General features: G+C 40.6%; 1 protein-coding gene across 2 annotated transcripts in view; it reads right to left on the bottom strand.

Annotated features, from left to right (window-relative positions):
• Positions 1-15,653, bottom strand: part of ZSWIM8 (zinc finger SWIM-type containing 8) — a 55,316-nt gene that overhangs the window by 16,262 nt on the left and 23,401 nt on the right. For both annotated transcript variants that reach the window (XM_066191429.1, XM_066191430.1), the window contains exons 4-12: positions 12,188-12,360; positions 10,374-10,481; positions 7,545-7,626; positions 6,821-6,941; positions 6,274-6,475; positions 5,251-5,426; positions 1,858-2,866; positions 924-1,055; positions 219-398 (exon numbers count right to left, since the gene is read on the bottom strand). In XM_066191429.1, coding sequence (XP_066047526.1) covers positions 219-398; positions 924-1,055; positions 1,858-2,866; positions 5,251-5,426; positions 6,274-6,475; positions 6,821-6,941; positions 7,545-7,626; positions 10,374-10,481; positions 12,188-12,360 — 2,183 coding nt within the window. The remainder of the gene's footprint in view (positions 1-218; positions 399-923; positions 1,056-1,857; positions 2,867-5,250; positions 5,427-6,273; positions 6,476-6,820; positions 6,942-7,544; positions 7,627-10,373; positions 10,482-12,187; positions 12,361-15,653) is intronic.

Below are 15,653 nucleotides of genomic sequence, written 5' to 3'. Positions count from 1 at the left end.
GAAGCAACAGGTGATGTGATATTGCTAATAATTTTTTTAGCAGATCAACATGTGCTGATGGGATGCGAACTCAATTAATTTAGTCCCACTGCAATCCATTTTAAGATAACATAGAAAAGCACAACCCAGCTTCAGGTGCTGACGTTTAAACCATGTAAACAAACATGTTCCCACAGAAAAACATTTATGGATACTGTCTCTTTCAGATATTTCATTACCTCCAGAGCCTTGGTAGAGGCAGGTGGTCTCTGCAGCTCCAGAGCAAACATTCCTATTTGGAAGGCCAGGTTGTGGTACTCCAGCCGCTCACTCAAGACAGTCAGCAAGAAAGCAGCTTTAGACAAGGTGTTGGTTGCCATCCATGTCTGCTTGCTGGTTGACACCTTGTTCTTTTTGCCCTGTTTGAGGAGGAATTTGTCACAGGACACTTTCCTAAACATCCTAAACGACTCTATGCTTGTCCTCTCATCCTTTGCAATGATTATAGACAGGAGAGAGTATAAAATACATTTAGGGTTTACTCCTTTTGCTGAGGAATCTCAAATTTCAGTGGTTACCACGGAACATCATTGCTTCCCCTATGTCACCCCAGCACAATGCAGTGGAAGAGCTGGCCTGTGGACAAAACACATGTCCCCTATTGAACTGATGCTGTACAGGCAGATGTCACACACCTGTCCCTTGCAAGGGAACCCTTCAGTACAACAAACACTGCTTAGTGTCACTACAGCTGAGTTTCCAGGAGTTTATGCTTATTTCCTGTCCAACCCTCTTATCCTGAAACAGCAAAACTACTAACATTTCCAGTGATGTACACTATGGAATAGGAGACTGAGGTTTTGGAGAGAATCACAAGAAACAGGGTCACCTGCACAGAGCAGCACTAAAATCAAGACTACGGATGGCTACTGCCATCTCTCTACCTTAGTTGGTGGCTGCTCCACTTTGAGATCTGGAGGGTTGGCCAGCAGGTCCCTGGCAAGCTCTACAGTCAAGCGACAAGCCTCGTTACTGTATCCATGTGCATACAGTGCCTCTGCACAGGCAAAGAGGATCTGCAACAAAGAACAAATGGTCATGTTCAAACCACACTACCCCAGTCTGGAGCTAGCCTGCTCAAACCACTTGTCACAAAGACTGCAGGTACAATTCATGACTAACTTCAGCAGTAGATACTCTCGGAGTCCTCCTTGTCTAGTCCTTCACCACCACTCCCTGAAGCACGCCCCTAAAATGCCTTTTCTTACATGATTAACTCCTGTCCTCTCACAAAGTGCTATGAGATAAGAGAACAGCTCAAAAAAAACCCCCAAACCTCAAACTACCACTATTTCCATGCACTGCCACTTGGCTGCTTGGTTATATTTATATAGTGCAACCTCTAAACACATTTTGTGGTTATTACAGGAATGAGACACAGTTTATTTAGACCGCCTCTCATTTCCAAAGAACTTCTGCTTAAGTGGTTGGATTTAAATTTTTCTTGCTGAGCATGTCTCAGTCTCACTTCTAATTCCAGACTATTTTTGTCATTTTCAATGGTGAGACTAGGTGAAAAGCACACACTGTTTTGTCTGCATTTGTAAATCCTGGAGTGTGAGATGGGACTAACTAAAACTGGGACACACTTGCAGTTAGCACAGAAATAGGGAATCAAGGCTGTGGGAAACAGAAGTATGCTGCCACTGCATTAGGCTTGTAGATGCCTTGTGATACAGTTGGTTATCACAATATTATAATTAGGCACCTGATTTAACAACGTCCCAGGTTAAGCGTGACAGCTGTGAGGGTGGTGAGATAATGATTTATACAACACATAAAACTGCAAAACAGCCTTTTGAACTAGATTCAGCTCACCTCCATCCGGTTCTCCTGTTCCAGAGGCTTTATACCAGCAAATATATCCTGCTCCTCTTCAATTCCCCCTTCAGCTTTGTCATCATCTTCCTTGGCTACCTCTTGTGGATTCAGATAGTACACCTGGTAATCATCTTCCTCTTCTCCATCATCCCCTCCCCCTGCTGCACCATTCTCTCCCACTTCTTCTGGCTTCAGACTCACACCACCAGAGTTCTCATCCGCGGAAGGCAGGTCGTCGTCACCACTACCCACGTCCCCCACAGGATCCTTGGGGGATTTCTTGGCCATGGAACTGCTCCTGACAGTGGGCTCAGGTCCCTCAGAGAAGTACACTCCACCATCCTCCTCAAAGGCATCTCTGTAGCTCCTGCTCAGTGGACTTTCTGTAAAACTAAAGGTGTTGCTGGCTTCTGCCCCCAGTGCCAAGCTGCTGTCATCCAGGCTCATCTCTGCCAAGTCTGGCTCCAGAGAGCTGTCCTCACTGCTCATACGACGTTTCCCACTATGTTTACTGGTCAAGCCTTTGCTCACTGGCAACTTTGCTTTGCTCACTGCAGTTTTATAGACAGCTTTATCGCCTTCTGCCGAGAGCCGTCTCAGAACCCTCTGTGGCGTCTCAGACACAACTTTCCGCTTCCCGGTCAGTTCTTTGGGGCGAACCGCTGGCTCCTGGGGCGAGGGCCGCAGCCTGTCCCCGGGCTGCAGACACGGCCCCCCGGGCTCCTGGCTGTGGCCCCTACCAGCCTCACAGGCACTTTCTGCACACTGCAACCGGCAGCTCCTCTGCTGGATGGCCTTCACCCAACAGAAGGAGTTCTTCTTGTCAGTGCTGCTATATGTAATCCCAGGAATGGGATAGGCTTCCTCCCAGTTGAAGTAACAGGCTTCTACAGCTGGCTTGAAGCCTTGGAAGAGCTTCTCCAGTGATTTCTTGTGCTGACCCCTCTTAACATTATCTATGACTTTCAGCTGCCACTGTCTGAGCTGTGAGCAAAGATCCCTGCGCCTAAGAGAAGAAAGAGGACGGGTTAGGAAGCAGACACAAAAAGCATCTGCAAAAAACTACTACTTAAGCCACAGAACACTTCCTTCCTTTGGCCAGAAACACCATATGCTGAATTAAGTAAATGCTAAATATAGACAGCGCTAGTAAGAAGACAGGCTGAAAAAAGAAAACAGGTATTTTAACAGCTGGGTTCTAGACAAGTTCATGATCCAGAAACGAAATGTGAACACCACCAACAGGAAAGCACAATACAAACTTGGAGGTTTAAAACAAAACACTGTCTGCCCTGTTGGCTTATCTGCCCTAAATAAGGTGTTAGTGATTTGAGTCTCAGCAGTCTCAGACAAGTGAGTACCATGGGGAACTGCCCTTGGAAAGACTCATAAAACAGTTTACAGTAGCTGTGAAACAGCCCTGTGAGTAACTCCAGTTAAGACATTTACAGGTACAACCTAAATAGCCTACCCAGAGAAGTACAATGACAGGCAGGACCACCTCATTTCCCTCGCAGGCATTTACCTCTTTACCCTTATGTGCCTATATAGAGGCCAACAATTTAATTTAAGCTTTAGCAGGCTGTCCTCAGGATAACAAACTGTTGCAAACCATAGGGACACCAATAATTGATGTTCAAATAACTCTGAAGAAGCAGCAAGTTGGCAAGACTACGTAGACTCACGTTACACAGTTAGTTCCATGTCCCCATATTACTATGGGAAGAACAAAACAGTTCTGCATTTTTCAGCTCCAAATCTCACATAGGGCCTACGCACTTGAGCAAAATAGTCTAAACAGTGATCTAATTTAAGAGAAAAAGACATTCCTAGAAATTTCACCAAGTGTCTCAATCAACTGCTATTCTGTTTCTGCCGCACAGTTCTGATGTATAATCCCAACACTTAAATCCTATCAGATTTCCTATCAAAAAATAAAAGGACAAGAAAACAAAAGAAAAAGTGACCCAATTTAGGTGCAAAGAGCATTGGGACAAAAGGGACTAAACAAAGTGGGCTACTCGTATTTGTCTACTCAAGAAATTAATTTACCAGGAAACATACTCTTAGGGCTTAACCAAGGAGAAGATTTTCAGAAGGAAAAAGAAGCAGGAACTACTTGGGAAGGGTAACATAAGGATAAGAATCTGTGAAGTCGCCTTATGATTCACTGTAAGGATTGAGAAGCACAACTAGAAGAGGGTCCTTGGAGACTATTCAAACACCAAGAGAATAGGTAATCAAGCAGGAGCATTTTAATTATTCATTAGCTCAAGTAGGAGATCTGAGCAAATCTGAACTGCATCAAATAACTCAAATGCGAATATACATAGCACAACTTCATACGTTATTAATGGCCAAAATACTTTATGCTTTTTTCTGTGTGATTTGATTGATGTTCGTGTTTATTTTAAGCCTCATTCCCAGTTTCCTACAGTTTTTGTCTTCAACTCCTATATTTAGCTACTTCATATTGTAAACTGTACACGACAGAAACTGTATCCGTTTTAGTGTCCCTGATGTGCCTTTCATAGGGCATTTTATTAATGTTACACATTACAGAGAAGGCAAATCCTGTTAACGTGTAATTGTTCTGAAATTACCCGTTTTCATTCGTTCTGAGAAACGTCTGAGAATTTATAGCACGTTAAACTAATCCAATACATTCTACACACCACACTTTGTAGACAAGATGTACAAAACAAACTATTACGATGCCAACCACAGTACCTCAACAGGAGCTCACAGTACCTCCTCTGCTATTCAACTGCTGCTAAATAAAGATGGTGCTAAATAAAGATGGCAGTGATTTACCAAAGCACAATATGGTTTAGAAATCCGCAGAAGCCACACAATTTTTTCTCAGACAACTGAAAACACTGAAGACTGAAAACACAGTGTATGACTGAAGATCATACACAGGTGACACTGTTTGCCAATACACAGCAGAGAACAAATTCCCAAAGAGCACAAAAAGTAAGAACTGGTTCATCTTGAAATATGCAGTAGTGAATAACTGAGCTAAACAGAATTCCATTAAACTGCTGAATGGTTAAATATAGAAACCTTTAAAATTAATTGGTAGCTGGTGCTATCATTCAAAGAAATGTTCTCCACCAGGACACTAAAATGCAGAATTACACCCATATGTAAAGAAGGACTCTCAGAAAACAAATCAGCCACACCACTTGATGTTGCTAAAAGTAAGCAGCAATAGCGATTAAAGTAATTATTACAGTGCTTTGAATGTTACACAGCACATTCCAGAAGGATTAATGGTTGAACAGGTATTGAGGTAAGGATACAAACACCAGAAATCTACAGGATCAAACTCTTTAGTGTGGTTGAGTATCACAGAAATTAGAGACAGAAACTGATTCTGGAGCTCACCTCTGTGGACTAATAGTTGGGTCGAGGACAGCCAGCCTCCAAAGAACCACCATCTCATCACACATGCTTGCACAAGCATGAGCAGCTACTTCTGACTGGCCATTGCTGCGTCCTGTGTGCCCACTGGCGCTGCTGTGGGACGCGGATGTTCGCACACTGTACCACCAGCCGGTTATCTGCAGAAGGAAAAGTTCAGTGGGGCTGTGTTGTGGCCAACACCTCATCCCCGCTTTCACTTTATCTCATAATCCCAAGGAAATGGGATCTGTCGTTAATGCCAGGTTTTCATTTGACTCCAAAATAACTATGACCATTAAAGCAGCATTGATTTGTGAGAATTAAGGGCCTCAAAATTTCTCTAGTTAGAAGGCACATGGCCAAAGAACAAAACACTCACAGGATGTTCACCTCCTAGAGGCCTTCACACTTGGAGAGAAAAAGTGAACAAATGTAATAAATGAAGCATTTCCTTTCCCTTGCTCAAAGTCAAGGTAAGGGATGGAGCAATAAGGAAACTTACACCACAATTTATATTACAGACTGAGGTCAAAGTCCTAAACTGTCAAAGGAAACCTTTTTTTCTAATGATTTTAAAAAAATTTTAAAAGTATTGCTTCAATCCACCAAAAGATATCTTCTGCAAAGATAGCAAAAGAATCTGAGATTCTATCACACAACATATATATTTAGTTTTTATCAAAATGACAGCTCATACATGATGTGCTTAGTTAAAAAAAACAGAAACAAAAAAACAGTAAAATAAATCACCTTGATTGGGAAGAAATCAAATATGCTGAACAAAAGAAATCAGACTCTACATATTCATGTTAGAAGAATTGAGGAATACAGTGTTGCTAAATCAGAACAAGTAAAAACTGTAACATCCTTTTAGTGTGGAGAAGCACATGCCTACAACAAACATAGGCTATTAAAATAACTGTATTCCGCCATGGGTCGTATAGACACAAAGCCCCAGTTACTGGCTCTGCCTGGTTCCCTGAAACGTGCCCCCACTCCAAGCACCTGCTCATAGTTGAGACACTGGTCAGTCAGAATCTCCAGCAAAGGAGCTGCATTGCTATCCCGTCTCTTGAACATCTCCCGCACAATGGAAAGCAAGTTCCAGATTCCTTCAGGTTCTCTTCCTCGCAGGGGACGCAGCAGACAAGCCCACTCGGCAGCAGCTGGGGGCTCAGTGGAAGACAGATACATTGAATTCACATCACTGTGCATAAAGCAGAAGAATAAGGAGAAAAATTTAAATCAAGCACAGTCATAAAAAATCCTGAGTATAATCTACATCCAGATACATGTGCCCTTCAATGGCACAGACATGAGTAACCTAAAAGACAGAATGCATAATGAGCTCAAGAACACCAAACAGGCAAAATATTGTACAAATACAGTCTGCTCCACTGAAATAACACTGAAGAAGCCACACAAAAATGCAGTCCAGAAGAGTGATCATGAAACTGAACATCCCTTCAGTCCAAGGCATACAGACTATATGGTGAATGAATTTACAGAACACATGAATGTCACATTTCCCCTTTAATGGGAAACAGCTTACCTGAAAACAACAGGAGTGGGTCCACAGAATTTATGAAGGGTTTTCTTTATGTTGTCACTCAGAGTAGATTCATCTAAGTACCAGGTGCTTTGATCTGATGCAGAAGGTCCAGCAGTGGGATCTTACAAAAGAAAAACACATTTACAGTCTGCAAGCTTTGAAGATATTTTACTCTAGGCACCCAATCCACAGAGTACACAGGCAGTGCTACCCAAGTAATTTCACCCACTGCTGAATACCCTATTCAGAATTATCTTAAAATGCCACCATAACATTACCTTCAACATTAACAACATTAAATTAACAGTTTCTTCTTGACCAGTAGGGTAATGCAACACTAAAACAGGAATGCTCTAACATCTCTGGTAACCAACTTAGGTAAGCTACCCCAAGTCACAGCTAACCCAGTCTAGTGTTGCAAACAGTCCAGCTTTAAGCAGGAACTTGGGAGAGGTTCCCTCCAATCAACATTTCCAGAGGTCTATATTTAATATCAAAATAAAAAGAAAAACACTTTGTTAGAAAGCGCATTGCTTGATGCTCCCTCCTTCTGCAAGCAGTCTGAGGTGCCTGTTATTGTACCATATATACGTGTAAGTGCCAATACTCAAACCTTTTCCTTTCTTTCTATCTGTTAACAAATCAGTTCAGAAACCTGAAGCAATGGAATCAACCTCTTCCTATCTGTGATACAGATTGCTGAAATAAGATCTATTAAAATCACCTGGGGCTCCACACACTGTGTTGATGGCAGTAGACTGAGAAGATAACAACTCGTCCAGCAAGCGCTGAGCTGTTGGAAGAATCTGGAAACATGAAGCAAACTTTCAATATACACAGTATTTCTTATCCCGCTACACCCAGCCAAAGATGTGTAACTGAAGCACTCTGGCAATTTCAGGAGCATGGAATACAGAGCTACGTTTTCACAAAGGACGACAGAGGGTGCTAAAGATCACACAACGGCCACCAGCTGTCACACCTCTCGCACAGCCCACACAAGGCTCACTTTCTGCAGTCACACCCTAAGAAGTAAACAAAAGCATCACAGTTTATTAGGTCCTTTCTCATTTCTTGAGGAATAGAAGCCTACAGAAAGTGATACTGCAACTAATTCTGAGAGTTAGGGAAGCCACTGCTGTCAAGGTCACCATTTTCCTGCACTTTCAAAGATCATTACTTTTTGTTCCTAAATAATTTCTCTAAAACCCAAGCAAATGGGAGCAGAGGAGCAAACTACAAAACACATCTACATCTAATTTTGAGGCAAACTTTAGTTTATTTACCATCCAGCTAGCAAAGGGATTCAGTAGTAAACAAATGCAATTTCAGCACTAAACTAATCATAGCTTCCGGACCATCTCAGAGCATAGGCAGAGAAGGTTCACACTGATTGTGTAAAATCATACGTAGATATTCCCTTAACATGCTATTTTTCAAAGAAAAACACACAGTAGAAAGAGTTTTTACCCCACACTAAGCCTGGGCTGAAAGTGTAGATCCATTTAGCCTTTAGTATGTATGCACAGAACAGGCAAATTTTTAATCCAAGTAATTAGGATTTAAATAACTTGCAACAGATATCCTCCCCCACCTCTCTCCATACAACAGCTGAGGTAAAAGACCATTCTTACTGCAAAGAAAGGCACATTCAGTACACCTGTATTTGCAAATAATACAGATACATCTCAAACAGATGGAAGAAAAAAATGCTTCAGAAGGATATTTTGCATTTCAATCACCTAAAGAAACAAATTCAGCATTAAGCTATTTTGGACCTTTTTTCCACTACTACATATTTTAAGAAAATTCACAGGTCTTGGCAGTGTCACACCTTAAGGCTGAAATACCAGGGAACTGCAGTGACTCTCCTTCAGTCTTTTTTGCTAAGATATTCATGCTTAATTGGAATAGGAACACTGGCTTCATAAGGGGAAATAGCTCTTGGGCAAAGAACTAGGTAATGAATTCCAGCTGCTTTTTCATGATTTTCATACATACAGAAAACACTTTCTACAGAAATTCTGAAAAACATCTAGCTGCATTCCTATAGACCATCATTCCCTTTCACATCAAAGCAATCCAGCATTATAATACTGTAGTACCATGTCATTCACAAACGGGAAATAAGGATAAAATAGAATCATGTGCACAGCCTGCTCAAATTCTACATCATGTAGTCAAAATATGGGGTCCAAGGAATTAGAGTATCTATCTCCACCCAAAAATGTAGAAGACCAGGAATAAGATTGTCGAAAGAATCTGAGGTGTGCCTTGCCTTTTTCAAAGGAATTGCACAACATAGGTTAAGACACATCTCCCAGTAAACCCTTATCTGTTGGGCAGCAATCATCAGATTATTTGGCAAAATTGTAATAATTAATTAATCCAGATGTTCCTGATGCACAGCTGGTAAACGTGACCAAAGGAGAAATAAACCCTGCATAAAGGAGCAGACACAGAATACCTGAAAGCAAACAACTCACATGCCACTCAGGAAACAACTACTACCACTACCAGCCTTTCAAAGCCCTCTCCTATTAAGCACCAGACTGTGCCATAAAGATCAGTCTGAGGAGAGGAAAAAAAGCCCTGCCTCTTACGTAATGCAGCAAGAAGTACACACCACTGGTGCTCATTTCTCAGCAATAAAAAGCAGTATTTTTCTATCACTTTCATATTATACAATTCCTCTATTTTGCCTCATAAGAAGATTAATATTTCTGTAGGAAATTTATAGGATGTTTTAGCAATAGAATAACTTAGTGTCCTAAGCAGAGCACCACAGTATGAATTTTAGGCACATGCCACCAGTAATCTAACTCCTACCTAAGAGGAGCATGTTACAAATGCACTGCTGAAATGTGACATGCAGATCAGTTTTTCTCAATCTCCTTTAGCTGAACCAGCATAAAAATGTTGCCAAGCCCTTATAATTTTAAAGCAGCCATTTCACAATCACTTGGGCGGGTATTCCTGTGAAAACATTTCAGGCAGACAATATAAATGACCTGACCCTGCACAACACAGATATTTAAGGCATAAAAGAGCAGACTTCGACTAAAAAAAATCATGTCTATTACACTGAATGATTCTTATGAATCACCAAGAAGCTACACTGGGAGAAGTTGAAAGGTTACCAGTTAGGTGCATTAGAAAGTGCACACACAATACTTTACATGAGTAGTTCTCTCTACTTAGCTAACCAAACACACAAAAAAGAAACAAGCTGATCTGGGCTGACCTAAGTTTTCAACAATCACGAACTGATTTACTGTGTTTGATCTTTCACAAGCTCAGCATATCTTCATGCTGATATGAATAGCCACCACTCCTCCTCCTAAGACACTTCTAATCTTTTACTTGGCAATAGAAAATTGTTAAATAATACAATAGCAAAACTGGAAAGAGCAAGAACTGAATGCCTTCCCAGCAGCTCAACACTGAATACGCATAACTGGTTATTCTGCAACAAAAGACATAATATAAATTGATCAAGAATAAAGATAGCTGAATTTAACAAGCTGTCAGTCAGATGATGGCCTCCACTTACCTGTTGTGGAAGTTCACTGATTAGGTACTGAGCAAATTTTTGCAACTGGTCTCTTTGTAGCCGAGACAAAGACTCCGAAACAGGTGCTCGTAAGCACACTGCAGATGCCTGAAGAAAGAAAAGGAGGCACAAATTACCATTAATGAAGCTGTGTTCACCAAACTGATGAAGTGTCACAAACACTTGCTATGCTGATGCATGGTGATACTACCATGATCCATTGGTCGTGATGGCCAATTTTTTTTTTTTCTCTGAAATTATGTAGAGTGTTGCAGACAAGATGCAAATAAGCTGTCTAAGCTTTATAAAAACTGGTTTTAAGAGGTTTTTTTCAAGGAAACTGATATAACAGCTGTGCTTGAGCTCTGTTGTTGCCAGCAATTGCACAAATACTGGCAGAGATTTCACAAACAAACCTCTGAAATAGGACATTATTCCTTAAGCTTCTGGCAAATGAACCAGCTCTGTGGGGGACTGTTTCACAGAATCACATTTATCTCATTAGAGTTTCGTAATTCAGTCTTCAAATCTCTTTCCATATCTTAGAACAAATTAGATTATAAAAAATCCTCACCACTAGCTTCTTAACTTTTTCACTGTACATAACAAAAATGTCCCACTTAAAATTTAACATGTACACAGTCAAGAACAGTTTGATAATAAAGACACTTTTGATATTCTCTTGTCTACATAGAGCAATATACCATGGCTTGTAACTTGCTTAGTGTCAGACGTCAGTTTATACAAACACAAAAATCCTTTCACTAACACTTTTCAGGTGAAGAATGGATTGGAGGCAAAAGAACGATTTTTATCTTACAGAGGGTCCAAATTTTTTGAGTGTAAATAATATAAGTGACAATTTCTCCATATCTACATTTTAAAACTCAAACTAAGAATTCAAAGGAGAACCCACTTTTTTGCCAGCTTTCCAGTCCTAAGTACAGAAAGTATACCAATATTCTGATTATTTCACAAGAATATAAATTTAAGCTAATTAGACTTGTCCATTGTGAAATACTAACAAGCTTCACCAGGTTATTAGAACTTATTTAAGAATCTGGAGCTGATCGTGTTAGCTGTAAAATGTTCTGTGACAGAAGAAAATTTTCTGTTCCTTTCAATCATCAAAACTTAATCCTCTGTGTTTCTCAACTTCCCAAAGCAGAGGAAATTCAACTGTATGCAAGACCAAACATCAACTGGTGTATTTCATATTGATTCTAGACATTCTCAAGTGAAGTTGGTTAGGATATAAAATGCCTACTTTTTGCTCTATGGAAGGCCAGATAGAATAAAAGCAGTCAAATAAAAACATAAACGTAACTGACTGCTCAAAGCCACAACTCAAAATGACAGTTACTCAGTAAGTGTTAAAATGAACTGGCGAACATAAAGGCCAACTTGATCAAAATTACTTTCCTTCTGCACTCTGATCAAACAATAATAAAGAGTGAGCTTTCAAATCCTGTACTTACAAAGACTTCTAATAGAAGACAAACTATTGGTGACCTTCCACTCTTTTCAGAGATGAAGAAATAATGAGTGATTTTTAGCACTTAAATGAGAAACAGGAAAGGGCCAAAAAGCACTCGGTATCTAGAAATCTGCACATTACTAAGGACAGTCTGCAGTTTAGGGCCTCAGACAATTCAGCCTGCAGGCCGCAATTGCGAGCAGACATTTGCACAGTCTGTAACCAAAAGGAGCGTCAAGACCCATCTCCCTGCAGAGAGCTGTGCTGCACAGAACTGCACTGAGGAGAGGCTGGGAGAAGGCGCCCAGGGCAGAGCGGAGCTGTGCTGGATGCCTACATTGTGGATGCGGAAGAGGCAGAGCGCCACGACGTGGGCGCACCACTTGGCCCCGGCGCCGCAGGTGCAGCTGCACGACGTGATCCGGCACCGGTCGAACATCACCGCCACGTTGTACGCGCCCTTGGGGGGCACCATCTGTGGGGGCACCACAGTGGCACTCAGATGGAAACCTGTGGAAATGCACAAGTCTGAAGTTACTCTTCGGGTATTTGGGGAAAAGGTTCAGCCAGCACAGAAATACAGGTATATGCCATTAAACACTGAAACAGTATGTCTGGCAACATCATCTATATGAGGATGGATGTAGATCTACAATCTCCAGTACTGTTATCTTCTCAATCAACTATGCCTATAGTTCTCTGCATTAGCAGAGAAGCATAATGTGTTATAAGAGCTTTTAATACATTAATTATTTATTTTCTCTTTTTTAACAGAGAAAAGTGAAACTGAATGAAGTCATCCCTGAGAAATGTCAGGTTTTGTTTACAGGGTCAAAGCTAGATTATAACACATTTTAGGCACAACTTCTGTGCTAACTCTGGCAGCAGCGCAGAACAGGCCAGGTGACTTGTTCAGAATTATTTCCAAGCCAGTCAATATTCACAATTTCACAGCCAAGTAAAGAAGGCAGCACTTAACCTGTACACTTTCACTTTGTGGCTTCAGAAACTACCCATTTGTCATAAATTATGCACCTCCTTGCAATTCTGTTAATATCCCTTTTTTACAAATCATGAACTTGGGAAAAAAACCAAAACCTCTTGCTCAGACTAAATACAATGGAAAGGAGAAATTTTAGGAATAACACTTGAATGAATCTAGCCCCATTAATCAACGACCATAAGGGAATTATGACAAAGGACAAGGCTTAGCTCCATGTACACTCGTGTACAGTGCATATGAGTTGTACTCATTATGCAGCTTCCTCTGGAGATGCTGTTCATCCAGAGGGACACACATGATCAGGAAAAGAACAGTAGGAGCATGAATCTTCTACCCTTCCTGAAGGTGCCTATCAGCAGTTAGTCATCCTATACAGCAGTTATCAGCCTCAGAACCTTTTTGCTAATCAGGAATTCAGTTTTAATGAAGCACAGAAAGCACCAGGGCATCAAAGTCATAACCAAACTTCAGTACAACAGTCTACCTTAAGTGGAGAAATATGGTTTGGGACAGATGATGGCTTCCCCATCACAAGGACAAGAAGGAGATTATAAATCCACACTACTAAGTTTTTATTATAATATCATGAGATCATAAAAATGATGGTCTTCAGGAGCACACATGACCTACTAAATTTATTCCATTTAAAATAATGTGCATCATTTCCTCCTCAAAATATAATCCCCATACCAATACAAATTTGCTCTTACCTTGCTTAACCTTTCTATTTGTCCTGTTCACCACTATTCAAATCCTCTCCCTGATGTGAGCGATTATTTTGATTAGTACACATAATGCTACCCAAATTCTTCGGCTATTTTAGCAATTGGAATAGAATCAAAACAAAAGAAGGCATTCACACAAAATCACTGCACTGCTTATTACCAGTTCTAATTTATGTTCCACATTGGTTAATACAACCCAAACAGTTCAGCTAGTCCTTCTGTTATACTAAAAGCATCTCAGAGTAATACTCTGACTTTCACATAAGCAAATTAAGCATTTCACAAGTTGGAATTGCAGCAATTCTGTTTCACTGCAAAAAAAAGAAATATACAAAAGGTGTTAGACTGGATTCCCGTTACAAGCCTTTACCAAGCCCCTACCATGACATTCTTCTTTGTATATACAGACTGATATTGAAAAGAGGGAAGAACACTTATAAAAAGAGACAAAATTTAAGGAGTTTAACACGACATATCACAAGCTTCATATCAATCTGTAGCTTGACAAACGTGTGTGACACTTACAATGTTAATTCAAGCAGCATTGCCCAGTTAATTCTTTTGCAACACCAATCCTGCTGTACTGAACAGTTGTTTGTGACATAGCACAGGAAACCATATGAGGAAAGCAATCTGAATCATAATTAATAGTCTCTTTTACCAGGAAAAATTAAAGAATCACAGAATCTTTGAGGCTGGAAAAGACCTCTAGGATCATCTACCCAAAGCGTTAACCTGGCACTGCCACATTCACCACTAAATCACGTCCCCAAGTTCCACGTTAATTTATTGCAACATGGCTTTTTTCATCAGTGTTCTGTTACTGCTGTAGGGGCATCAGAACTGCCCCTACAAGAGTAACAGTAAACACACACCCCTGCTTGGAATTTAGCAACTTTTGAAAAAAAAAGAGGCAAACAAGAGCTGAACAAAAGCTTTTACACAGAAGTAAAAAGCACGGCAATTCTGGACAGTTGTTTGTTTTAAACCAAGATAGAAGAACCTTTACAAAGTGGAGACACTTTTGAAGGATATGCCACGTTAGAATCCAAACTGAACTTGCTGCTGCCTTCCTCAGCTGTTCAAAAGAAACTAAGACTATGACAGAAATCTACAACACACCTGCTTAAGAACAGCAGTAATGTCTTCTTCAGTGCAATGACATGGGTATGTGACTGCTACAAAGAGAATGGAGGAAGAAGGTCTACAAAAGCAAATTCCATGTGTATATACAGAAGAAAGCTGTAAAAAATTGGGGGTTTGGAATGTAGTGACGAGGTGCCAGTGTTCAGAAATCGCGCAGACAAAATGACTAAGATTATTTATGGTTAAAAAATATATCTTAGACTACAAAGGGAAATGGCACAAAAAGAGCACAAAGCACAAGTCAAGATTTGTCCTACTGAACACAGTATCACAATGCACTGCTCAATTCCTCTCCAAATCAATTCCCTGCTCAAGGGTTGCTTCATTTCCTGTGTTTCTTCTCAAATTTGTCAGTGCATGAAACTCAGTACTGCAACTACACTCCTTCAAATCATTTGGAGTGGACAACTGAAAATATATTCACCCCATCTCTGTTGCCCAGCTTCTGGGCTGCTATTCATGGGAAAATAACCCCATGATTAGATACAGTTCCTCTACTAAGGACAAGGCAACCTTACTATTTAAACAAAGTTTCTTCCTTCCCTTCCACACACATAATCCTTTGTCAAGAATCACAGTTGCTTCTATGTGTACTTGACAATTTTTTTCCCTGTATCACTCACCACCTCCTCTTTTCCCCAGCTCTTCTGCTCCCCCAAGCACAGGTTTTGCGCTAATATTCCCAGCCTTTGTTCACGGACCCTGCTTTACACCTCCTCATATTTTCAAAGTATTACTGAAAAAAGTGCTGACCAAAGTCTTTTACTATCTTTCAAATATTTTGCTCTTTTCCACTGTAAAAGTCCTAGGAATTACTAAATTTCAGCAAGTTGCTTTTTAACTCATTTTCTCTCTCTCTAACATTTGGCTCCCTGAAGTTTAGCAGATTCCTCAGAGGCCTCTCTCAGCATTTCAGTCATGGCACTGGA

Source organism: Chamaea fasciata, unplaced genomic scaffold, assembly GCF_029207755.1.
Source record: "Chamaea fasciata isolate MVZ Bird 193981 ecotype frontalis unplaced genomic scaffold, bChaFas1.0.hap1 SCAF_9, whole genome shotgun sequence".
NCBI lineage: Eukaryota > Metazoa > Chordata > Aves > Passeriformes > Sylviidae > Chamaea > Chamaea fasciata.
Note: the sequence above shows the minus strand (reverse complement) of the source record. Positions and strands in the feature narration are given on the sequence as shown.